The sequence below is a fragment of the Dermacentor albipictus genome, chromosome 5, assembly GCF_038994185.2.
Source record: "Dermacentor albipictus isolate Rhodes 1998 colony chromosome 5, USDA_Dalb.pri_finalv2, whole genome shotgun sequence".
NCBI lineage: Eukaryota > Metazoa > Arthropoda > Arachnida > Ixodida > Ixodidae > Dermacentor > Dermacentor albipictus.
The window spans coordinates 94009093-94036386 of record NC_091825.1 but is presented as its reverse complement, the minus strand read 5'-3'; the positions used below and the strand labels follow the sequence as shown (position 1 = coordinate 94036386).

The 27294-nt window shown below is 46.6% G+C and overlaps 1 protein-coding gene across 3 annotated transcripts in view; it reads right to left on the bottom strand.

Annotated features, from left to right (window-relative positions):
• The window catches only part of LOC135897079 (dual serine/threonine and tyrosine protein kinase-like), a 113173-nt gene that overhangs the window by 7465 nt on the left and 78414 nt on the right, over window positions 1–27294 (bottom strand). For 2 of the 3 annotated variants that reach the window (XM_065425656.1, XM_065425655.2), the window contains 12 exons: window positions 16917–17212; window positions 11677–11870; window positions 11222–11350; window positions 10543–10743; window positions 9331–9558; window positions 8771–8958; window positions 6070–6371; window positions 5100–5258; window positions 4550–4653; window positions 3538–3600; window positions 2133–2363; window positions 886–1281 (listed from right to left, as the gene is read on the bottom strand). In XM_065425656.1, the coding sequence (XP_065281728.1) occupies window positions 886–1281; window positions 2133–2363; window positions 3538–3600; window positions 4550–4653; window positions 5100–5258; window positions 6070–6371; window positions 8771–8958; window positions 9331–9558; window positions 10543–10743; window positions 11222–11350; window positions 11677–11870; window positions 16917–17067 (2346 nt within the window). In that variant the 5' untranslated portion in view covers window positions 17068–17212. The remainder of the gene's footprint in view (window positions 1–885; window positions 1282–2132; window positions 2364–3537; window positions 3601–4549; window positions 4654–5099; window positions 5259–6069; window positions 6372–8770; window positions 8959–9330; window positions 9559–10542; window positions 10744–11221; window positions 11351–11676; window positions 11871–16916; window positions 17213–27294) is intronic. The other variant, XM_065425657.1, reaches the window with a different exon arrangement.

Below are 27294 nucleotides of genomic sequence, written 5' to 3'. Positions count from 1 at the left end.
CACTGCAGTACAACTATGACGAAAAAACGATCTCCACAATGAGCGAGCGCTATGTAGATTTCAGAAACCGGGAGCCCTAGGAACAATATGGTGCAAGGTGTCGGTAGTTACTATGCTAGCACGATTTGGTGATGCTTCTTTTACATCTCTGCCGATTGCTGCCACTGGGTTGCGATGATGTTCTAACTTTCCAACAATTTTTTTTTTTTTTGGCAGAAGCAACACAGAAAATATGACTTCATGGTTCTCGGTGCACTCGGCCTTCGTTCAGCCTCGTGTGGCTTGATGCGCAGCTTTAACAGTGAGACTTGCAAAATGTCAGTATACCAAACCGGCTCGCACTTTCAACCAACTAGAACATTTCGATTTCGTATCCAGAATCCACCCAAGCCCAGCTAATAGAAAAACACATCACGTACCTCCAAAAGAAGGTACATGGCAGCTGTGCTAGCGGTTTGGACAATGACAGATCGAAACTGGGTGTTGACCTTACGCGCAAATTAGGCAGGTATTTTTGTTTTAATGAAGGCTTGCACCTAGGTGTGGAAAGGCACTGGGAACAAAAAGGAGCATACAGAAAATCTGATTTTTGGACAAATGTAGTGGCGAATTATAACTGCCAATGCAAGCTTCAGTGTATTTTAATAGATTTGTTATCAATGGATTCGACTGTATGTTAAGAATGAAGCAACACAGTGTGCACTTTTCTGTAGCAAAGCCAGTGCAGCATGTTACGTTCCATAATTTCTGCAACAACAAAATTTGTCATGCGCCCTACCACTTTTATTGTGGCGGGATTCGACCATTGGCTATGACAGAGCAATACCTGCTCCTTCAGCTTCGCTATAGCAACGCCTAACTGTAAATAAGCTCCATCTATCTCACCCTGAGCCTGGCCGGCCAGTTGAGTCCTGTTCGCAAGGCCGTGTAGAGATCCCGCTGCATGCGGTCCATGACAAGCAGCACCGCAGGTGTGGTACCACCAGCGTAGTTGTGGTCGATGACAGACCCCCGTATCTGTACAATGCGCTCATGGTCAGGCACGCTGCGTGTGTAGAAAAACTCCATGGCCAGGTCATTCCAGTGCTTGTCATCGGGAGGCACCACTGACTTGACCGCGCATGGAGACCGCCCACCCCAGGGTTCGCTCGAGTATACTACGCCGTACTGGCCCCGGCCCAGTTCACGCCCCAGCTGGGGCATCCCGTAAAGGATCTCGTCCCGCAAGGATGTGCTCTCCAGGGCACAGCGGGCCAGGCGTGGTGCATGCAGCTTTCGTACCTGTAATGAGGTGGCATGATGGCATGGTTTTGTAAGGCAAGGCTTCAATCGTCGCAGGCAAAGTCATCTAGGGGCCACTCAGACAAATGCTCCAAGTTAGATAAAATACAATGATACCTGGCCTGACAACGCTGTAACTGCAATGACATGACAACTACGGACAGCTCCCATGTCGTGAACCCAGGACTAAACATTGGACTGTAAGAATTGAGTTCCTTTCTAACAATATAATTTGCCAAGGAAAAGTGCTAATAAACATGAATGCAACAGATGTCACAAAATATCAGTGAAGTACTTGTAGCAGCTGCCACTATACAATCAAGAAAAAAGTTATATTAGCAATAAAGTAGCAGTACTCATGCAACTGTAACGAAAGGCTAACTTGGAAAGTTTCAGCATAGCAACATGTGAGCAAGATACCAGCAGGTCACAGAACAGAAGCTCGTTGTAAGGAAAGCTGTGCATGCAAAAGAAACTTACAACTCTACAGTAATAGCAGCAACGTTCACAGCTTATTTGCCAGTGAATGGATCAAAAGAATCAATTAGCGATTGTCCATTCCATGCGTTCAAGAACAACAAGCAATCATTGAGGCAATCTGAGAATATGCTACGCAAGATTATGTAATGAATGCATGACAATGATGGGGATCCACCATGCTAGCTGCTACAGTTACAGCAACCTGTCGCTGCTTTTTTTTTTTTTGCAGAAGCAAAATTTCAGTAACACAGACATCCAGAAAGAAATGAACCATGACAAACAAAAAACGTTGGTGTAGCTTGATGCACAATCCACTGCAGTGATTTGCAAACATTTTGCAAACAAACATGAGTCTACAAATTAAAGCCCACCTTGATCCTCTGCGTCTCTGTACGCTCGAGGCGGCCGGAGTGGACAGCCTCCAGCTGTCGCATGGCAGCTTGAAATTGCTCGTGCGAGGACCGCAGTCGCTCACGGAACTGGGCGCAGATACAGCGTGCCAGCCGCCACTCGCTCAGCGACTCTAGCATATCTGCGGCCACCCTCTGGCGCCACTCCGCGTCGATCCGTGGTGGAGCACGCCCTGGCAGTGTCTGCACAAGCTGCACAGGCAATGGAAATACACTGTTGTGGCCGAGTTCAGCATTGTCACATAGTGGTTTTTAACTTTCCTTGAAAGTTCTTGGTTTTATTCCAAATTTTGCGCCTTTTCGTGACTTGCAAATGCCTACCAATGCGTTTCAACCCATCTTATTATTCATCTGCAGACTTCCTGGCTAGTGAAGAAGGGTGTGTTTGGTAGACAGTCTTTTGAAGTGAAAGAATGCAGTCACAGCAGTACTGAAAATTATGTTCTCAGTCAGATAGATGCACTAGTTATGTGCAGTGTCAGGTGCCACGCATTGTCTTGGTACTGCAGCCCATATTAGTGGGGTGTAGCATTAAAAATGTTTCTAAAAATGTTTAAAAACTAAAGCCAACGACCGATTTTTTGTACGTCTGATTTTTCGGACATGCCCGATAATTCAGATGGCTTCACGGCAGCCCCTAGAATCAATGCATAAGAACATCTGAAATTTCGGACGCAAGAACCCTTCGCCGTCCGATTTTTCAGTCCTTTCGCCATGACTGCAGGTCCGAAACGACCTCAAAGCCACCAGTGCCACCATGTTGATTATCTCGCCACCTCGAAGCGGCGCTCTCACGCATATCTGCTGGCTGCCGTAGCCACCACCGCAACAAGGCTAGGCCTAGCAGCTTCGACGTTCGCCATTAAGCTTCTTGTCATTTGGTGCAGTGTTTTTCTTTGAAATAATTCAGCATTGCCAGCAATGTTAACAACGTAATCCTCGCCATTGGCTTCAAAGCTCGAATAGCACGACGCGTTGTGTAATGCTGGTTCCTAAAAGTCAGCTTCATCTCAATACAAAAACGCTACGCGGTGAAACATACGCAAAGTATTGCGGTGAAGCATACCACGAATGGGAAGGGGCAATTGTCACGGGACACAGTATGTATTTCTCAGTTATATATGAGTGCACCCGCCATCTCGTGTCATAGTATGAGCACCGATGTGCCTAATAAGTGTACTAGCCGGCCTTCAGAGCTTTTTTTGGACGTGCCTGTGGTGATTTGAGCCCTTTAGGGCAGCAAAAGGCATATGCATTCATTTTTTCAGAATGCCCGATTTTTTCGACGTTTCTGTGGCCCCAGGGAGTCCGAATAATCGAAGGTTGACTGTAATGCACCTAGTCAGAGCCACTGAACTCGACTGACCTGCTTCATTTTCTCCCAGAGGACCCAGAGAAGTGAAGAGCTGGTTTTCACGGTAACCTCCACCTGTGAATGAAAATGCATAGCATAAGAGAGTGGTACTAAGCTACACAATGCTGCCAACAACATGCATATCTCCAAACAGAAAAAAGTGGGAGTAAGGAAACAAAAAAGAGATAATGGCAGCGGGCTTATATGCAAATCACTGAGCACCTGCTGGTGGGCGAGTTGGTCATACATGATTACAAAGAAGGCACCAAATAAAACCGACGAAGGAAGGAGACACGAGACAACCACGCGCCTACATGGTTGTCTCGTGTCTCCTTCCTTCGTCTGTTGTTTTGTTTGGCACCTTCTTTGTAATCTTATATGCAAAAAAAAATGGTACTACACGATTTCTGCAGAACATTCACAAAGAAAATTTACAGATTGTAGAAAAGGTTCAACCCTACTTAATTCGAAATGTTTGCCAATTCTGACTTGTCTTCTGTTATTGTCAAACATGCACTTCATTGTACAATACCAAATGCTCTTTAATTTGGACATATCTGGCTGCACACAGTTTAGTGTGCACAATTCGTGGAACAAGCTGATCATGGCGTGGGATCGCACACTATACAAAAGATGCCAATCAACGATGATTTGTATGGTCAACTTTGCCCACTGCAGGAGGAGTGTATATTGTGCACTTTCTTTGAGTAATCAGTCACCACAGTTTTGATGCCTATGAAAGAATGCATCCAAGGCTTCACTTTCGGGTCAATCTCTGCTCTAAATTTTTCTTTTTGTAACCTCCATGAGGTATATGAAGTCCTAAGTGTCGCCGCAGAATGCATCGTACTTGCTCTTGCAAGACCTGCGCTATTTCGTAATTTTGGCGGGGCGTAATACTTGGTGAAACTTCCTTATTTTCAAATCCGACTTCAAAAGTGAGGAGAGCAGATCTTACAAAACGCAGGTTTTACACGAATAACAAGTTTCACTTCTCTAATCAGTATTCAAGATCAGTGCTAACCTGGTACGCTGCATTGAGAATTTGCTTGAGAGCATTGCTGGCCTGCATACAGTCGTCTTCTTTGCAGACGCCTTCCAGACTTGCTAGGCACCTCTCCAGAGTGCCTGCACAGTCAATGAAGAGGGCAGCGACACTTTTGTCAAGAACAGACAGACCGGCAAAATTAAGAAAGTCACAAACTCTTCAAAAGAATGCACACTATGCAAGGTGTGCAGAATAACGATGAGCTTTTACACTGTTATGAAAACTACACTCAGTAGTGATTCTGTTCAAAGAAATGTGGCAGTATTACATAGTACCAGTTCCTTATCCAATTTCTTTTACGTAGTGTTAAACCAGTTATCTCTCTCAAATCTAATACTGCATGCAGGTGCAAAGCAATCTTGCCATTGTTCTACTCAGTGCTTATGGGCAGATGTTGACGCATGCTCACGTAAGTCGTGAAAGAACTATGACCGCACCCAAGAAGCACTAGTTGATCGGCATCCGAGATAAGCAAATGTGCAACTACACCTTCGTATGTCGGCAGCGGCACGTAAAGTCTGCTCACCCACAAAGCTCTCGCGAAGGCAGTTCATGGAGCCGACAAGCTTCTCGGCGACGGCTGCGTTGAGCATTCCCAGCACAAGGTCCTGAATCTGGGATGTGCACATCTGGAGGACACTGGCTGTTGGTGGGGCAGCCTGCTCACCTTCATCCACAATGACACCTAGCATAGCAAAGCACGGCCACAGGATTAAAACCAGCACTATCCCACAGATAAGATAGGCAGCAGCCTCACACAACGCTTTCTTCCAGATTATTCCAAAGGCAAACACTTAGCATAATCTGCACATGTTTAAGCCTCGTGGTGACCATTTGCCTCGTCAAAAGCAGCAATTTATGGTGCACTTCACGACAAGCTTCTCAGCTTAATTCTTGGGTGAGCTTGAGGTTCTGGAATCTTCATTAAGTTGCCATAGGTTCAGTGCACTGCTGTCAATGGACACACTTTTTGAAGCAGATCTTGTTTGTGTTGAGAGGAGTTCATATAGTAATTAGATTTGCTATGGTGTCTGTGCAATTACATGCCTAAGCTGAGCAGATATTAATGCTGTGAGAATTCAATATTCCTGCTTGATAACCTAATATGCACTGCTTTGTGACTCATTCAGTAAAGCCATAGCATGACCTTTCTTGTGGTAACTAAGACCTTAAGAACCGCCACATGCCTATACCGAATCTCAAACAATGAATTCGCATCTGACATGAAACTACCTTTGCTACAGCTGACGTTAATTATAAGCATGTATCAACTATATAATGATACTGGCAAAAGAAATTCAACATTTACTTAATTATACTTGATAATTAGTTATATCCATGTTCATTAAGTCAAGGTTTGACTATTTCAATAGATCCAAAATTTGATTGTATTTTGTCATACTGAATAGTTCGTTACATCACTTGAAATTTGAATAGCTCTCGCAAGGCAGTGCCAACTCGTAAACAACATAGTATAACAGCCCCAATCTACTTGCCTTCGAAGGTGTATTCGGCCGCCCGCTGAAGCACTTCGCTGCGCAAGTTTTCGATGGCACCCACGATGAGTAGCCGGATCTCCTCCTGCTTGTGGCTTGCTACCTCCATAAGCGCATGGTAGAGTCCCGTCTCCTGCTTGCGCGCATACGCCAGCCGCTTCGGTGTGATCATCATGTCCCGCGTCATGTCGAATGCCGTCAGGATGAATGTTCGCAGGCAGTGCAAGTGCGTAGTGTTGAGCAGTGATGCGGCACTCACCAGCAACGACTGAAGAGCGCTCCGTACGAACAGGCAGACGTTGCTGCATGGGAAACAGAAGGCAAGAAATTCCAACAGAGCGACATCAGTTTGCTGGCCCTTATCAACGCTTTAAGAAAAGGGAGAGCTGGGTAGGGGTGTATGCTACATGCTGTTGAACAGTGTGACTAAAGTGGATTTCCCTTGAGGCGTACACTTAAGCTGAATTCTCAGGTAAATGACCAGCTTGGAGACTAAGTTTTATAGACTCAGTCAACTTTTCTTACAATGAACATCGCAATAGAAGTAGATTTTCAAGGTTCCTTTATGTTCATCTTAACATACTGTGCTCAATGCACAAGGCAAAGGCTAGCAATTACTCCTCTAAACTCTCAGAAAGTATATCAATTGGAAAGCACACATATGACCTGAACTGTTGACACACTAACCAAAATGCTGGTTTTGGTTGCACCAACGTTGACGTGACATGCAGATGGCACTGGAGTATTTTTTTTTTGTTGTTGTTGAACAGTTAGGCTCCCTTTAAAAGGAGTATGAAAGGAACCTCGAGATTTGCTCATTTTATGAAAGGTTCAGCAGAAACAGTCAAATTCACAGCAGTACACTGCACATCCAACAGTTTGCTGTTGTGCTAGTTGGTACGTAAACCAGCTGGATATAAACAAGGGTCCCAAAACAGTCCAGTTTACGAGAGATTTTGGTGAAGCAGCACACTTGAAAGAAAAAGTTCCCACAAGCATGAATGATGAGGACAGAGAATTAGCCTTACTGTTTGCAATCAAGAAAATCCCTACATGTGTTTTTGAAATGGACCGACACGCTGACGGGAAAAGAAGCACAGCGACAGACGCAGAAGGAAGATACATAAGGGAATAACACAGAGGGACCAAAGGACTTATGCAGTCACATGGTCACTTCTCAAACATCTACTGCTGTAGCAAAACAGGAACATGTGTAACTAGGAGGAACAAAGCCACACAGGCTTTGCCAGTTTGCCCATGTAAGTGCTTAAAAAGAAATCGAAAACACATAGTTGTTATCTTTTAGCGCACTCACATTGTTACAAATGTAGCTCTCACAACTTTCTTCCCACACCACTTAACTAGCACATGAGGGCTACAAGCGTATTCATTCTTCAGACCGTCTGGGTTACTCACAGGAATTCATGCTCTATATTTCAATGCAAGACATTGAGCATGCGTATTACAAACAAACAAACAAACAAGCAGACAGACAGACCAAAGTAGCTTGGCAAGAGACTCCTGATGTAGGTGCTGCAGTCATCCATCTAAAGAGAATTGAGATCAGAAGCGAAGAAGGAAGAGAGAATGGCAGCACATTGAGGACAATACATGGAGCACACTTCAACAGCCAAATTAATCACAATGGCACTTTCTAGACAACACCCACATCTTTTAGACAAACACATACACACCACGTTCGTCTTTATCAAAATTTCTGGGACATGTTGGAATGGTCCACAAGCCAAGCTTGTCAAAGCTACAGAACTGAAAGCCTTCGTGGACTTTTTCTTTTTGCAGGAGAGAGGGCCTTGCGAATGTCCAAAATGATGTGTGTTTATGTTTTGATCGTCCCTATTTGCATGAAAAATGTTATTTGAACCGGACCCTCTCATGAAATAAACCTAGAGCAAATGTTGGAATGAGTGTCGATGCCAATGGTCGCACCCTGCTTTCGTACCAGTTAGTGCACATGTAATGGGTGCTGATAAACAGAGTTGCTCAAGTTCCCTGAAACTTTACAAAAGGTTTACAAGCCACCAGGCAAGATCATAGCAATTTGTGCTGAGCTATTCAGGTGCAACAGGAACAAGGAATTGTGATTTGATTGACCCGTGGGGATCAACGTCCCCAAGGCCACACTGAGGCTTTGAGAAACACCATAGTGAAGGGCTCCAAATTTACACTGCTAAATTAATGTTTTTGCATCATGCCCTGTTGTGTTGGTGTACAATCAGCTGAGGACAGGCCTAATGGTCGGGCATCTGGAGTGGACCAACGTTGAAGTGAAGGTAAGGAACTACAGGCGAAAAGATCAATTGTTTATTCCAGTGAACGCTTATCTCTGGTAGGGGGTGTGGAACAACCTGAGGTGTCCATGCATGCTGACGTCATTGCTCGACTAAGAAAATGGCATTAGCTAGCGTTGGCATGCTGCACGCGCACCCATTGCATGGTTAAAATACTTGAAGCCAAAGGGTGCAACATAACACACCTCAGTGAAACCACCACCACCACTGCCAGGAATCAAACCTGTGACCTCGTGCTCAGAACACCATTTCCATTTAGCCAGTCTGGTTAGTTAAGGGAGGTGGAAACCACATGCCACTGAACACATTCTTTCTTGTCCAAGTGTTTGCAAAAGCCTCGACCTTGAGCACAGACTGGTGAGCAAGGCTGCTCGGCTACCCCACCTACTCACCAGGCAAAGTCATCGAAGTTCTCGACGAGCTCCGAGCTGGGTGAGCACCCATTGGCGCACCTCAGGTTCGGCCTCCGCCGGTCATGGTGCCGCTGTTTCTCTGGAAAGTGCTTGGAGAAATAGCCCAGGCTGCTCAGCTGCTGTTGTGCTGTCACGGGCAAGGTGATCACGGACCTTGGCGCTTCCTCCTGCCAAGTGGAGAGACACGAAGTGCAGAAAGTGTGAAACGTGTGGCAGGCAGGTTGCAGAGTGGTGAATGGTCATCATACAGTCATTACTCAAAGCAAGAACTAAAGGTGAACGTCTTCAAAATAGAAAGCTGTCTCACTCTGTGAAACTTGGAGGGGGTCAGAACTTCTTCATTCAAGTTTTCCAATGAGAGTTGAACCCAATTCATCGTCATGTTCCGCGACAACTATTCAGGTGGTCGCTGAGACTAGCTCTTAAGCGGCCATGACCTCACTGCCCAGTCTCGTGAAGGCTGCGGCTTCACGAGACCACAAACCCTCTGGTGCAAAGCACATCTGAAAGTGGTACACAGAGAAGCAGCATGCACCTACCTCGGTCTGCATGGGGGTCTCCGCCGCCTGTTTGTCCTCGCTGCCACTGTTCTCGCCGTCAACATATGCAGTGCACAGCTGAACCTGCTCTGCAAGCCTGGCATTGCGCAGACTGCGAGCATGTTGCTCCGATTCTGTCAACTCCGATGTGGCTGGCATGTTGGCCCGGATGAACAGCACTGGGGTTTTTGGAGCGATCCGCTTCAGTTCGTACAGGTCAGCCAGCTCCTGTACACGAAGGAAGTAGCAACATGTCATAACATTTAGAACCTTCAATAATTGAGCTCGGCAATCAGGTAAGCACATTATAACAAATACCAACATAAAGTTCCAAGCAAACTAAATGTTCAATACTGCTACGACAGCATACTGATGCATATGTTCACCAAAAAATAAAGCAGTGTTGCATGAAGCTTATTGTCAATACAGGCTCCAAATAGTTTAAAGCAAAGGCCATGAGCAAAACATAGCATGTGCTTTGTTTTGGCATTAAACTGACAGACGGCACCAAGGTGTATCTTCTGCAAAGTTTACACTGCATGCAAAATTCTTGCAATTTATTCTACATGAAACAGGCAGGTACTGCAGCTGAACGTAATTATAATTTTTCCAGTCAAATGCCACCTCTGCAAAATTTGAGCACCAATGAGCCCGTGGCACAGCTGAAAGAGACATGCATGTGGGGCTTCTTACGCAACATCTGGTATGCTAATACGTAGATGTATATTAGAACAACAAAATAGATAAATAAATAAAAACAACAATAAATAAATAAATAAAAATAACAAAAATAAGAAGGAATAAAAATGAATGTATCAGGTTGCCTCAATGGAAGTACATTTCATTCCCCGAGCTGTATTTGCTTGCTTTTATATACAAAGAACCATCATAAAAGCAGCAAGAGGAACTGTGACACCTTGTAAAATTAAATAAGCAAGCACATGCACTTTGGAATGAAAAGTGACACTTCCCCAGAGTGAAATTGATACGCTCTTTGCAAACATTTGTGTACACACAAGCAGTATATAGCCAATAAGCCGAGTCAGAGGTCAGCCCTGACCTAATGCTTCCTTCTTTTGTCTGCTGTATTGTACCTGCTACTGCTCTCTGGCTGTCTTGTTGCTGGTGTACCTAACGCTTTCATCCCCCACGTCGCTTACCTGAAGTCCACTATTCTTCATTCAACACAAACTGAATAAATGGGCTGCTCACCTTCTCTGTGAAGGCTTCCTCCGCGAAGGCATACAACAGCAGTGGAGTGCAACCTTCGGTGGCTCGCCGATAGGTCTGCTCGAAGGAAAGGCTGTCGTTGCAAGGTGTGGCCACAACATGCACTTCGTCCCGAAGCAGTGGGTGCTTCATGCGGATCTCGAGGGCAGCAGTGCTCAGGGCTGGATCCTTGCGTGCCTCAGCCTAAGGGAGAGATGGGCAATGATTGCTACACTGTGCACCAACAAGGAAAAGGCCTCGACCAGCACAACCAAAGAGTTAGACCTTCTTAAAACAAAGCCACATCCGACACTAAACTACTTTTGTTATGTTCAATATTCATTATAACCATATGTTTGTTACAAGCTGATATTGGCGAGCAATGTTTTTGATTTACTTTGTTATATTTAATAATTCATTATACATGTTATATTGAGGTATTGCTGTACTTTAAATTTGGGGTTTAATGTACTGAAACTGCACCAGTGGGCTATGAAGCATACACAAAGCTTCAACTTAATTGCTTGCTTAGCTACGCATATCATACATAACACTGCTGAAGTTCAGCAGTTCTTGTGGTGCACTGGTGCATATTTTTTTTTACATGACCCACTTGAAGGCAACAGACATGCTGTATGAGATGTAGGTGAAGTGAGAAACATAGCTCCCTCTGATAACTTACCTCGACCTCAAGGTCAGCCCGTGGAATGGTCCTCCAGGGCTGGTCATAGGCGGCCAAGTGCTCCACCAGCTCCAAACTATTGGGCAAGGCCAGGCTAATCTCTGTCTGGTTACCCGCTGAGAAACGAACCTGCAGGATTGAAAACAGCGATGCATCGGCATGGTCGCCAAGAAAAAAATAATAAAGTTGGATTGAGCTTTCCTTATGCAATGCAATTGTTCATTTCCTTCATTCAGTAGACTCGTTTCTTAATTTCAATGCAACACAGCTTGCCAAGCTAATGGGGGTTGCTTCTGTTCTGTTCCTTACTGGCAGATTTAAGGGAAAGTACAATTATGACGAACTTGTGATGTAGCGAACACATATTCCACTATGAAGGCATTAGCTATATCTGGGCTAGATGGTACTTCACTAATATGGCCAATCATGGCAACAATCTCTGCTCTACAACTCACCATTCTCCAGGTGAGCTGGCTTTCATCCCCAACCGGCGAGGTGACCGGCAGCACCGCCTGGCCAAACAGCTCGTTGACCACCCGTGCCTTGGCCCAGCAGCTGTGGCCAAGAACCACCAGGGCAATAGGCTGCGTCACTGCGCTCCCAATGAACTGGTCGTCTGTCTCATTCAGACACAGCTGGGCAAGCTGGTCTAGAAATAAAATCGTGACATGTGACATCAACTATTTGGAAAGGCCAGGCTGGGTGACTAAGAATTGCTAGGAGTGTATGAATATTGAGAACATTTGAATAATTAATTGACTTTTGTCCAATTTGATCCAGTCTTCGAATCAAATAGTCACTATTTATAAAGACAAATATCTTTCAAATAATTTTTGACTATATTAAATTGTCAGACGTGCACAACAGATAAGAAAACTTGAGCAGAAGTGCAATGAATTTCTTCCCGATGGCCATTAGTAGCCAAAGCATTAGAAATCATATAGTGCAGCATGGTATACAGTGCTCAGAAAGCGAGAATTTTTTGGCTAAGCTGCTATTTGCGCTAGTGCGACAGTCCCAAGTAAACAAATAAACTGCTTACTTGTTCTTAATGCTTCGTTCATGCTTGTAATAGACAATTATTTATAATGTGCAACATAATGACAAATACTTGCTAACATTGTGAAAGATCAATGAATCAAAAGAATTATTTCCATTTTTTATAGCGAGAAATCGGTGAACATAGCTGCACATTAATTGTGAAAAGGGCTTTTCACTCTTTGGAAACTCCACTTCTCATGCTATTCTATTGGCATTCGATTTGGTCTCAAAAATTACTATTTGTTCGCTCCTAATAACTACCAATGCTATGTGGCAAGAGAACAAAGTTGACTGACGGAACAAAGATATTGTAACAAGATACCCAATGTGCACGAAATTTTACATACGAACTGCAGCTGATCTGAAGGCCAACACATGACAAAAAGTGAAACAAAAGCTTAAACAACATGTACATGTACAGTACTTAACAAATGAATGAAAGAAATGATAAATTGATGGAAATTACAGTGGATGGAAAAACAACTTGCCGCAGGTGGGAAACGATGCCACGTATTCGCATTAAGCGCGCAATGTTCTACCAATTGAGCTACCGCGACGTCGTTTCTTCATCCGCTTTCATTCCCATTAAATTATCATTTCTTTAATTCAATGATTAAGTACAATTTTGCCTGTGTCTGTTTGCTGGCTTCTTATGATATGATTAAACGATCAGGCCCCTTGGTTAATCCATTTTCTGCTTATTAATAACTTAGAAGAGCACATGCAAGCGTCATGGCAGTCGACGAAAATTCGTGACGTACGTTTTCTCGGTTGTTTACAATCCTTCCTTGATGTCGCGAGGTGCTGCGTTTTGCGGTTGGATGCACGCATGCACTTTAAAATTGATTTAAGCTATGTTCTGAGCTATATTCGATGCTGATATTTTGCAGACGATGCGTGTGTTCCCACATAAATTGATCTCACGCGTTATCTCCACTTCAAAATTTTGTTTCAGTACTCCTTTAAGCAAATGTTATCAAACCACGCGAGTTCATTCGCTCAGGAACTGGTGGCCCTCTACGCAACAGCTGCAACTCTCCAGCAGCAAATCATTCGGGACAGTTCTCACTTACATCGGACACACCCTCGAGAATTTTCAAAGTGCTGTTAGGCGTTACATTCGAACAGAGATGACTATTCGACCATATCAAATAGCGAATTCAGGAATCGCACACGATCTGACTAGCATATAGCATTCGATGAGAATTGTATGTTTCTGCTTCATTTCATGCGCTGGCACATGGAAAAAGATTGCCAGACCAGCCATGGAGATTACATTGGTATTTATGTCCCAGTCGCCCCTAGTGTGTATAAGTATACGTAGCTAATATCCTTTCTCTTAACACTGCTGTTCATATTAGTGTTCAGTCATTGCCATGATTCTATCGGAAAGCACACTGGCACACTCGGGGGTCGCTTACATCTAGAGAGCGCTAGAATTGTTTCATATGTGATAGGGCTTCAGTTACAGGCTGTCGGTCGAAGCTGCTGTGCCCGCTTCTACAACTTTGCACCACCTGGCACCACCCCCATGAAGGTATATGGTGGCACCGCGTTTGATACTGCAAATGCGCTTATTCTGGTAGAGTTAGCACTGTTTTCATTTAGTGCATTTTGACTATGTGATCTTTCTGTTTGTGTGCGTGCGTGCGCGCGCGTGTCACGTGGTAGTGATTGTGACAAGCACAGTTGCAAAACACTAAATGGCGAAACTAAATATTCATTGGGCGAACTTAAGCCTTCAAAAACAGGCTACACTCAAAGAACGGCGACAGCGGCGAACACAGTCGGTGATCGTCGAAAATCTGATCAGCGGGCCAAGCCAACATTCTATGTTGGTCAAGCGCGTCGGCTGTTACACGTTAGTCATCGAAGGTTCCAGAGTAAACGCTGGTGCCCGCGTGTGTTCCAGACAGTTCTACACCATTCGCGTCGCGTATACAAGAGATCAGATTACAGAACGTTCGGTGACAAGACAGCGGATAGAACCATGGATAGCATTCGAGAAGCTTCCGATACATGCAGGCGCGTCGTACGCTGTGCGATAACATTTGTTAGGCGGTGAAACGTTGTCACTATAAAGACACCCGATAAAGATAAACCCGATAAAGATAAACCCGATAAAGATAAACCCGATAAAGATAAACCCGATAAAGATAAACAAGTCACCCGATAAAGATAAACACCCGATAAAGATAAACACCCGATAAAGATAAACAAGTACACTTGCCAATATATACATATATGTTTTAAATATGAGAGAAGTATACCGTACGTTTGATTTACGGATAATTTTACTCATTCGCTTCTCTTCTTCGAGCTACGCCCATAATAAACCTGGTTTATTTCGCTATAGTATTGTTTTCTCAGATTATTTTCCGTGCTATTTAATATTCCACGAACAAGAAGCGGGCGTGAAACAACACGATGAAATTTTCTTACGCAGCTTCATATTGCAGATCGGTGGCTGCTGTGACAAGATTATGTGTGAGGTTTAGAAATCGGTGTTGAGGACAGCAGTTCACCTGGCTAAAGTTACAATCGGTAAAAACTGACACGAGCCATGGGCACACCAAAGCAAGTAAAGACATTTAAGGAAATGTATTTACAAGCTCTCTACAAAAAACCGCGCAACGAACGCGCGCTCGCTAGCAGACGGCGCACTTCATGACAGCGAAATTGAAAACATCGAGTTGTATAATCCATGCCTCAAATATATGTTTGGCAAAGCGGTGTCAACATAAATTTGCAATTGAAACAAAGCCCTATTTTATTCACCGACGGTAGCAAAGGGCGGTGATGAGGTATACAACATCACCACTCCCAACACCTCCTATTGCCACTCACCGGTTTGATCGCGGGAGAATTGAATGTCGAAAAAGGTATTCGGACCCTCTAGATGCAATTTTCTCGTAAACTGTCTTTTATTGGCACAAAGGATACGTTGCGAGGTTTCTGGAATAGAATTCAAACAGTCCACGTCGATTTATTATTTGTCTTTAGCGTCCCTTTAAAGAGATGCGGACAGCTGCTTACAATGCTATAGTTAATGGTGATACCTCTAAAACAGCGATATGTCATATGGAGCAACGAGCTTGTAACCTACAAACTCTGACGCACAAAGCTTGCCAGAGGGCCGTGAGCTGAAAAATAGCGGCTACAGAGCAGCTGATAAGGGTGGAGTTCGCCGCGCCTTTCTTGTCTAATCGCCGTACGAAGAACGCTCATTGGCTTCTGCTCCTCTTTGTCTGTTCACTCGTGGACGAGATCTCTCGGCCGATTAAATGCAACACACGGGCCGGATAACTATCGCGGCTGAGCCGTGTCCGAATTCACTTGCTTGGGACCGGCACCCGATTTTACCAGTTCCAACCAGTGCCGTGCATGCGGCGGCACGAGACGCCCACGTGTTGGGCCAATTTCGGCCGGGCTTGTGCCCTTCCGTCACCAAGTTCGTGCAGTGCAGCAAAACTATGGATCACGACCGCCAACCATCAGAAAGAAGGCCTCCTCCGTTGTGCGCCTCTGTTCAGGGAACGCGCAACGCCGACTGAATTTAAAAGAAGCGATCGACGCACAGTCGTTGTGAAGTTGTCAGACTGAGCGTTTAGCGTACGCACGCAAGTTTGAAAAAAAAGGGTAGGCAGCCTTTTTGACATTGTATGCGTGCACGTCGACGGAAAGCGCAGCGAGCGCTTGGTACGTAAGCGCACGCTTCGTGACTCGTTCGAGCACTGCGACGCGGCTACTTGTCGAAATTGTTACGTAAGCAGCGCCCGTTCAGTAATTTAAGCTAGGGGACGCAGCTGTGCAGCATAACAACATGGCCAACTTTACGACTCGGGAGCAGCTTGATCGCGATCAGCAAGCAGGCCAAAAACACGGCGCGCCGGCTCGTGAATTCCGACCAAATCCGGAGTACACGCACAGCTTCTCTCAATGCGAACGAATTGCGCGATATCACAACCGGAACCCACGCCGATGATCGCAAGCTTATCGGAAAGCTAAGCGTCTCGATCGTGCGCAGGGGGAGCTGTAAGGCTGCACAAGACGTGCGCGCGTAACTCGTGATATCCTGCACACTGAACACGAGGTGTTTGGGTCGGGCGGGCACGAATTCGTCGTGCTTCTGTTTGAAACAGAGCGGAAGTTGTAAAAAAAAAGAAAAAAGAACGACATCCAAAAGACGAGCGCGGGACTGTCAACGGGTGCGCGTGATAACGGTTTATGGCGAGGAAACACGGCAAGCGCCTTCAGAAACAAGTGCGCGAGGTACGACAGACAAGAAAAACTAAAGAGAAAGCGAAAATAACACAGCCAGCGCACGAGCTCAGCTCCCCACACGCACATCGCGCGCAACAGGTGATTGGATGGTTGCGAGGTAACGTAAGCGAAACTCGGAGAAGAGGAACTCGCACGAAAATAAAAAGCGAGGCTCTCCGCGCCTACCAGCGGATGAGTAAGAAATGAAATACCGCCGAATGACAAGACACGGAATCTGTACCATCGTACAACTTGAAAGCAACACGAACCATTGTTAAAGCTCGGCAATAGTGGCGTGATGTTTAAAAAAATAAAATAAAAATCAAAGAACCGAAGTGGAAATGTGAGCATCGGCAGCGAGACGAGCAGGGCGCTGCGTTGCTCCACTCACCTTCGCTGAAATAGCCGCACTTGGCGATGTCGTCTAGCGACGCTTTCGTGTCTCTCCATATCCGCCGCAAGTACTTGCTGTTCTTGGCGAACTTGGCGAACTCGCCGGGCAAATTAGCCGACATCTTCTTCCTACGACCGGATCTCTTCATTTGCACTCGTGGTCGGGAACGGCAGCCGAGAAAAACTTTCGAGGCGCACGGCCCCCTCCTCGCACAGCTGAGCGATAACCCTAACTTCCCGTACGTCACACAGGAAGTGAAAGTGACGTCATGGGCGTGGCGGCATCCACGTGACCTGCAGGCATAGACAAAAACGAAACCGAATCTGTCAGAGATCGCATGTGCCGGCTGGCTTCTGCTGGTAACGCTAGAGCGCGCGCGCAATGCGTCGTTTCCTTGTCGCCAGCTTTTGAAGGTCGCTGCAGCAGCAGGATTGTTTTCGTTCTGTTCTAACGTTATTTCAGCCTATTTCTCTCTGCACGGCGCGCGCACTCTCCCCAGACTAGTTGCGCGAGTTGGATTGCTCCGCTCGCTGGCGGAGCGAGCGACACTACATTTTTGTACACACTTCAGGGTGTTTTGCTTGTCCCGTGGGTAACGCCCTTATCAGACTATTAGACCATGTTACACCCCAAAGGGTGTAACTTTTTGCCTAAGAATGTATATTGCTAGGGCTTTAAAGAAATTTATAACGCACCACAACGGGAACAAGCGTGGTTGAAAACAGTCGTAATTCTGACAGCCTTGGGTGCGCAAAAAATATCCTATGGGAGAATTTGACAGCGATAGCTTTGAAACTATTTAATGGACCATTCGTGTCGTCTGTCACAGCTACCATCATGTTCACTTGCCAGGAAGAAGGCGACGAACAGGGTACCATCATTGGTCCCCGCCGAAGATTTGCTCTTACCCCTTCAACGTGAGGGTGTTAGCCATGGGAGAACCTAACGCCCTTTATACATCCATGCACGTGTAAAATATTTAGAGTGTACGAAGTTCCCCGCTGGTTCGTTCACGCGGTAATTAGCTGAAGGGTGGAATCGAATCAGAACAATCGATGGTTGCCAATCATACATAATGGTTCTGAAAGATGCCCCGCGTGACAACCTCGACTTCCGGTAAACAACCGCTCTGCAACCATATATGTTCAGTTCATCTTACGATTCATGAACACTATGTAGCGCACAGGGCACAGTGCAGTGCCATTTTTAAAGGGAGCAGCCACTTAGTTCCATGTCATTCACCCCTTAGAAAGCATACAGACTATTTTTAATGCACCACTACTTCTTGAACTGAGGCCAACCATTGTCTTCGAGAAGGTTGAGCAAATCTAGTCACACCATTTAGGTCTCGTATTTAAATGCAGATTACATTGTCTACGTACACACGACGCATGAGCCTGGTTATGAGAAAAATGTGGCTTACGTCAAATGCTTTTGAAGACGTTGACAGCATGTGATGATCGCCCGGTAAACGCAACGGCGGAGTTGGAGGAAAGTCGGGGAAAGAGGGGATGGTATCAATACGTCCATCAGTCAAAGAGACTTGCTGAGCAGGCAAGAACAGGTCGCGGAAGTGATACGAGACGCCGCGCATTTGGGCGACGGTCGCGGAACTCAACCACGGCGGAGCCCTTGACGGGCGTGGTTTCAAGCAAACGTGTCGCGTTACTTTTGTCTAAACCACGGGGTCTGAATGCAACATATCAGACAGAGCTTCGGCGTATGTACGGCACATGTACAGTCGCGAGCAAAAGTTTGGAGACCGAAAGCGCCGCGTTTTTTTTTCTTTCTTTTTTGTGTGGGGCAGCTAGGTCATTCCGGCTGAAATCAAGAGCGCACGCGTAGGCGTGTGCGACTAATACAATGCAGTAAACAAATTCCAGGCCGCGGGGCTGTTCTATAGATTCGAATTTTTTTTTTCTGATGCCGTGGTCTCCAAACTTTTGCTTGCGACTCTACATGAACCTCTACAGTCCATCCAATTCCAGTCCAATTGGCAAGATGTAAGCTTCCCATCTCTCTGGTGGAGCTGGCTTCCATCATATTATTATTATTATTATTATTATTATTATTATTATTATTATTATTATTATTATTATTATTATTATTACCGCCGCCGTCATCATCGTCATTCAGAACCGAAGGATATGATCGACCAGCGCGTAATGGGAGGCAATACACAAGAAGACGAGATCAGCACCTGTCCTTCGTGGTCTTGCGTGTTAATTCTTTCCGGTTACGCGCTGATCGTAATAATACAAAACCAGCTTGCCCAAAGCCACGCGTTTTCAAGCTGTTTCTCGGATCACCATACTGCTATCGCACGAAAACAAAACAATCCTTATTCAATGGTCTAAGAAAGTGTTGCGGCCCAATTCACCTCTTCGGATTAACTACCTGTCATGCTTCTTATGAGGAGGGAATGCTGGGCGAGTTTGTATTCAGGTAGTGACGACCTGGCAGTGAACAAAAGAACCTCCCCCCCCCCCCCCACACACACACACACAACACACACACGGGACGTGGAAGTAATGATGCAATAGGCGCACCTTCAAGAGAAAAATGAACCTCGACGCTATAGGACTCGGACATAAGGGATCTGGACGTATGGCCGTCTCTGGATCCGCCACTGTCTTTGGTCCACATGCATCAAGACACCGATCGGCTGTCCGCGTATTGCCCACCGCACCATGGCACGGTCGATGTTCTAGCGCCGAACAACGCCTGTCCCGCGAGCTACCTTTAAGGTATCCAACGAGCGCGTAACGCAAAGCGCCGTCTCGGTGTGTATGTGCCCCCCTCCCCCCTTTTTTTTTTCGCTCGCCACAGCTGCATGAGCCGGTGATGCAAGCAGCATGTGGTGTACACGCTATGCGACGACTGCGCGCGCCTCGTCCGACTATACGTCTCTCATCGCCCACGGTCGTCTTGAACTCAGAATGCGCCGCCCATATGCACCCCCTGGAACACCTGAACGTAAGTGTTCCTTTCTTCTTTTTCAGAAGAAACGGATCCACAATGTGCTCCCCGACGCTGAAGGTTACCTTTTACGTGCGTATGTGCGCACACTACGCATAAATACTACGTCACGGATCACACGGCAGCAACAGCAGCGGCAGCAGGTGTACGAGCTTCAAGCACGACCGAAGCGCGAGAGCCGGGGCTAGCCAGAGCAGCTGTTGGTGCGGGCGACGTTTCCGCCCTTGAAATGAACAGCGACCACTTGTGTTTGCGGGCGTGTGTGTTTGCGTGTTGGCCTTGTGGACAATGTGCGGGGGAGAGGCTACGAGGAGTTAGAGCCCCAGCGAGGCTCCGGAACGTCTCGCGGCTTCGCAACGCGCGCGCATTCCGACAGGCGCTGCGGGGTCGAGTCACGGCCGGCAGTCGATTGTCGCAGCGTCGCTCCCAGGCTCGCCTGGAGGTCGGTCGCTGGCCGCTCGGAGGCATGTTGCGAGAGACTGCGACCGCACCTCGAGCCTTCGTCGACGCGCGGTTGCCCTTCGTTTTCCGTATTCGTGGCAGCGTTGCGAGATATTATTGAGCGGGGCCTGCAGCAAACTGCTTTCGCGTTTTTTTTTTTATACAGCGATCAGTTTGTGGCTATGCTTCCGTGCATTTTTGTTCGGCGTCAGCAATAGCTCATACACCTCTAAGCAAGCAAAAATGCAATGTGTTACGTCTAGGGTGTTCATCAGACGCCTTTGTGGTGTTCAGACGCCTTCCATAGTTTGCTACGAGGCAAACCCCCACCCGTCCATCAGCACCTATCCTGACGTCAACGCAGCGTGGACACTGACTTTACGGGTCCACAAAAGGCCACCAGCACTACCTGACAGCCTCAATTAATTATGAGGGGGCCAACATAAAATGCTACCGAACAACGACGGTGACTTTGGATTCGCAATTAGACGTTTGCCCCGAGGCAAACGTCCCCCCCCCCCCCGCCCCCCCCCCTCTATCCATCCATCAGCGCCTATCGAGACGTCAACGCAGCGTGGACACCGACTCTTGACGGGTCCACAAAAGGCCACAACCCCCACCACTGCCTGACAGCCTGAACTAATGATGAGTGGGGGGAGGAGACAGCATACAATGCTACGGAACAACGACGGCGACCTTAGATTCGCAGGTTGTTATCCTGCTGCATATTCCAGACCATCGGGCTTCGGAGGCGCGGTTACTGCGGAGCGTTGCGATAGCATGGGCGTGGTGTCGTAACGGATTCGACGATTGTGATTTGTTGCTAGGCAGTCTTCAGATTCTCTAGTCGACTCGTCTAGGGAATTCGACGGTATTGAAAGCGTAGACTTTTTGTGCAGTGGGGTCAGGGGGTCCTGCTGTGAGCTCGGGCGTTTAACTTGCTCCTGTATGGAGTGGGCTTCCGTAACTGGATCCGCGAAAGTAACGTCAAATAAACCCTTTTTCCTTCATTCCTTCTACCAGACGTACTTGTCGATGGGCTTGGTAGATTCCTTGCCCTAACGCCACCCTGAGCCGCAAAGATGACTCATCCCTCTCGTAATGCGGAGGCTCCATACATAGTAGTCCACGCAAATGTACATAAATAAATGTGTGTGCGTACCTTTAGTCACGATAACCACAGATCAGGACAATAAATGTGTTCGTATCTTTGCTAAAATTTCAGTGCCACCTCTGGGTCGTGTGCTAAACAGTTTCGCTGCCCATCCACCGTCAGAGTGGGATGGCTCATTATTTTTCGTTTTTTTTTTTCCGTGAGTTATTGCCTATAAAGAAAGAGTAAGCTTACTCCCTCGGGGAAAATGGAGTCGGAGTAAGCTTACTCTTCTTGTGCCCTATCGGGAGGCAAACCTACATGAAAGGCATGACAAAACTCTCGCAACATGGGAGGCGCACTTACTTTTGCCAACAAAAAATAAATAAGAGAAGAAACACTGAGCACTTTTTGTTCTTAGAAATGAAGTTGCGTATTTTCTAAAACGTTCGTTTTCTTGGCGCGCCTTCAAGAGTTAAAGAAGGTGAAGGGCAACGCAACTGCTCTATTGAAGTGGTCGGTGCATTTAAATGACCACGGCCACCAAGACCGCTACACGGGCGCTGTCTCAGTGCACACCGAACGAGCTCTTAAGAGGCCAAACGATGACACTCCGTGCGCCTATTCCTGAAAGGCATTCCATAAACGTAATCTCTCGGCGTCTACTCGAACGCACTGCGTGAAGTTCTGTGCCTTAGTAACTGCAGTGAATTATTTAAGCGCACGTATTCTTATTCACAGGAGGGGTGACTGCTCTGCCGCGGCGTAGCCAGATTTTTTTTTTTCGGGGGGGGGGGGGGAGGGGCGCACTCACCAGGCCGAAGATGGGGAGAGAAAAGGGGGATGCTAAAAGTGAATGTCTAGGTGGGGGGGGGGGGGAGGGAGGGAGCACGTGCATGGTGTGCCAACCCTGGCTACGCCTCTGGTACTCCCACTTGGTGATGCCCCCGAAAGAAGTTCGTTCCCACGTTCGTTTGTGAATACGGGGGTTAGCCTCAGCCAGACTGCCCTGACAAGCAACTCCGGAATGCCGGGAGGGGATGGAGCGAGGGAAACAAGGGGTTATCTCGGACGGAGATGAGGACGCAGGTGACAGGCGTTATAGGGCGGAGAAACCATAGAGAAAGAAATTGAGAAACGTTGAAGCACAGATGGACCTAATGTACAAACTCGAGTCAAGACCTTGCCGCTTGAGCGATGAACTATCACGTCAATTAGTGCAGGTCTCACAGACCTAGCTTAAAGGCTCGATATGTAGAAATTCGATCAAGAGAGGTGAACACGATAATGGAGACTTAGCAATCGACAGCGGTCAAACACGTCAAATGCGTTCGAGCGCGGATGAAACTTTAAATGGTCATTAACGCTGAAAATATCGGGCATTTAAACCTTATTCATCGTTAATAGGCGTTCAGTGGAGCTTATTCTATACGTGTTGTGGACGTGAAATTTCGGTCGTCAATACATGCAAAGGACAAGCTTAGCCCTCGATATTGAGAACTACATTCACATGTGCACCCATCACGTTGCAGACCCTGTCGTGTGCACATGAGATGTCAGGTTCATTCCCGAGAGAATACTACCAATGTAATTGGGAGTGTTGTACTGCAACTGACAAAATGTTTTCTCTTGTTGCGGTGAAGAGGTGCTTGCATTTCTGTCGGGAAGCTAGCGATCTATACAGGAAGAGGACGAAAGTCAAACTCCCACAGCCGGATCAAGAACCATTCGCTCATTGCACGAAAATGCCAAAGGAAGAAAACACATTTCTTCTATGGTTATAGCAATGACGTATATACGGCATGCGCCATTACTGTAAGCGGTTAATTTTGCTTATATTTCGTAGAGGTTGCTGATTGCCTATCTTAACACTATCATTGCTTGCATATCGTGCGAATGACGCGCGTCATTTTTTTTATTATGACAAGCGATAATCGCCCCCTAAAAAAAGAAGTTAGCATTCCTAATGGAGCCATGTGATAAAGGTAGAAATACTAAAATTACCTTCTTCGTATTTCATTACATTCGTCCAACGTTGACGTTAGTCGTAAAATGCCTGCGTCATGCGCACCGCTGCTGACGCACAGTGTTTCTGGAATTGCTACATAAACACAAACAAAAAAGTCCTTGCAGTCGAACAATGAGCATTCTCATTTGCAGTCTGAGCTTTTGAAATGTCAACATTTCTAAAGATTGTGGCATACTTGAAGACAACTTGCCGGAAACACGCCAGTATATTGGAAGTTGTGCATAGAACCAATGTTTTCATTGTCCTTCAAGATATTTTGCGCAAGATAATTAGAAAAAGTAAGCATAGTTGTTATCAGTACATTAAATACAACCTAGGCAGGCATATTTATCAGTGTGCGCCACCATGCCCTTCGTACGCAGACGTTTTGCTTACGTATACTGCATTTGGACAAACAATATTGCGATGTACGAAAGAAGATCACACTACACAATACACTACACACTACACTACACACCACGCCGGTACACATAGTACACTACACTACACACATCACGCTGCGCGAGCGCGCGCGCACACGCGCACACACACACTTGTCTACGAGGGTTTCGCAAATGTCGATTTCGCAGACTACTGGTGTACTTTGGAGCTCTGTAATATTGAACAATTTCGTCCCCTTAACGCGTACACCTATGGAAACAATAGACAGTTTCCGGAATTGCGATATCGTTTTATTTTTATAGCTAAGTTGCACACTTGTCAAATTGTGCTTCGTATATTTTTAAAACTTTTTTTAATATTCGGAAATTATGCCCACTGACCTATGGTGTTGTCTACTGGGCAAGACGGGAGCAGCCTGCTCCAGCAAAGTGTGTGTGTGAATGTATTGGGGGACTGGAGGAAGGGGGCAGGGGAGGCATAGGAAATTTCATTGAAAAAAAATCACTCGTGGTTTAGATTAAAAGTGCAGCACAGGCTTCCGCAAGGCCATAAGCCTGTAAAATTTGAAAGAAAGAATACCGGGTGTTTCTTCAGACCACACAGAAATTAAGGTATCGCCTGTTGGAGACAACGCCATTCTATTTGTCCTTGAGCAGGCTTACTCGAAGTAGGCGGACACGAGAAATGAACACTAATAATCGACTAACCAACAGAACCGAACTAATTAGGCTAACTAAATGACTTACGGCACACGTTGTAACTTGCGAATTTCGGCCGATAAGTTCGCAAGTGCGAAGCCCCTACAACCAGCGAGCCCCTACAACCGCTGCGATTAGTTGAGAAAATTTTGCAAACAACTCAGCGAAAACGGCGAGCCCAGTTTCGCTTAAATACGCGGAGTATGTTTTCTTTTGTTCAAAGAACGTGAGCCGGAGCCGTATTTTCTAACCATTTAATCTTATCGTCCAATATTATCGCCCTTCGTGATCGATTCAGTGGTTCGATCACCGCTGCAGAGCCGTAACTGCCGGGATCCGCCACTTGGTAGGAAGGGCGAGTATTAAGAAAGAAAGAAAACGGGCGCCTTTCGTTCGAAGGCGAAGCAATGCAATCAACAGCAAAGTTCAGAGTTGCATTCGAGCTCCTCGCAAGGTGTTGCAAACGCGGCTCGGCGACATGGCGCGGCGCACAGCGGGGGACTACTGCCGTCGCGCAGCACTATCCAGCTCCCTGGGTCCTCCTAGTGTTCCTGTATATAGCATATACAGGAACACTAGGTCCTCCGAACGCTGGCGCGATGATGAACCATGACGGTGCACCGATATAGGGCACATCGACGTCGGCGCCGCCTCCGCGGTAACCGACGGCCTTTGTCAGCGCCCAGTGAGAGGATTACATACGTTTAGCTTGACGTCTTACTATATTCGTTTCGCTCGTGCCGGTCTGCGCACCATGGTGCGGCATGTGCGCAGCTGTTCAGGAACGCCAATTTGTGGGCGCATACAGAATACGACCCCGGGTTGCGCACGGCGACTTGGCTCAGCAAGTTACGAAGGGCTGGTGAACATAACTGAGTTGGCATGCGCGCACCCGCGAAGCCCCGAGAGTTTTCTGGGAACACTTCGGCGAACATTTCGGTAAGCTCACGAGAACAGTTGAATTTTCCGGTAATTTTTGTGATATTTCAACAACTGGTATTTCCACGACAACGCAACGTGGAAGGTCGCTACTTCTCGTGGAAGTTCCCGATTCGGATGAATTTGATCGCAAGCTATCCGGGCTTTTTGTAAGTGAAGTCCAACGAAATAGTACGTTCCAGGAAAAAAAAAAAAAACGAAATAGTTGCAATGTCTCGCTTAAATGTTTGGAGGAACTATAGCGTGGTCGCAGCGACAGCTTGGCAGGCTCTTCTCCAGTTCTCGCTATACATATTCACTGTATCGTTTGACTAATATTCTTGTTAAGAAGCAGGCTGCGGAGTAATTGCAATTCGAGACACACTTACGTCAAAGGAGAATTCACATCAATGGGCTTCTTTTTCAAACCGTCTCAACGCCGCGTATTGTTTTCACGATCCCGGAAGTGAAAAAACAACAACAAAGGAACTCATGCTACATAGCCAACGTTAGGACGGCGAAATTTTGACAGCCGATTGGCTCGAGAAGAATGTCAAGCAGCTGCGATATATACGCCACACATGTGGCCACTGCAATAGCAGTTAAGTCGACGAACCATGGTGAACTAAAGATAACTTAACGACAAAAAAACAGTCATAAAAAGAGTATTCAATATGTGCTTGCTACTTCTAATTCATCTTTTTTCTAAATGAAACACCGAATAACGTACGTCTTCTTTCATTATGTGTGAGTGCAACACATACCCCGACTTTGATCTTTATCATCTCTACGCATCATCCAAGTTACATCTTCCTGATCTGTATATACCAACGGCACAGCATGATCTTCATGGTGGCAGCACGAGCTCGGCTGGAATAAAGCGGTTCCTAGCGGCTCCTTATAGGGGGTGGAGGTGCTTTTCGTACCCCACGACCTCTCGCACGTTCTCACTGGAGCTACGCTCGGGTCGCCGCCTCACACCACCGGCCACGCTCGCTCCAGCGAATCCGGGCACGTCCGATGCCGCCGCTCCACTGCAGCCTTCTCCATCCGTCGTGACCATCAACGGACACCAGCGCGACCCACAAGTCTTCGCCGGTCCAAGAGGGGATGCCGTCGAGGACTGGCTCCAAAACTACGACCTCGTAAGCGACTTGAACAAGGGGGACAGTTCACAGAAGTTGCGGAACGTCCCGTTCCACCTGTCCGATGTTGCGAAAACCTGGTTTTGGATCCATGAGCCAGATCTTCCAGATTTTGGCGACGTTCACGCAACAGCTTCGGCAGGTTGTCGCCACCCCCGCTGTTCGCGCTGAGGTCGCGAAGAAGCAGCTCGGTGAGCGCATCCAATTCCCTGGGGGAGCATACTCCTCATACATGGAGGATGTACTTGCGTTGCGAAAGCGTGTGAACGCCACCATGTCGCAGAGCGATCGAATACGTCCGACGTTTTAGGTTAATAAATTTCATGTGTTCTTGTGTTAACACTTGCCCCACCATGTGACGCCGAGTAGGCGAAGTGTGAACAAACAAACAAACAAACAAACAAACAAACAAACAAACAAACAAACAAACAAACAAACAAACAAACAAACAAACAAACAAACAAACAAACAAACAAACAAACAAACAAACAAACAAACAAACAAACAAACAAACAAACAAACAAACAAACAAACAAACAATAGGAGAGGCGGGTGGTAAGTTCCTTTGCAAGAAGGACAGACAGACAGACCCCACACTAAATACAGGACAATTCTCAAGTCATTTTGCAGGAGGAACTACTTGTCTCGAACTTAGCCCCATTTGGCAGTGAAGTTCCACTCTGCGATCGCG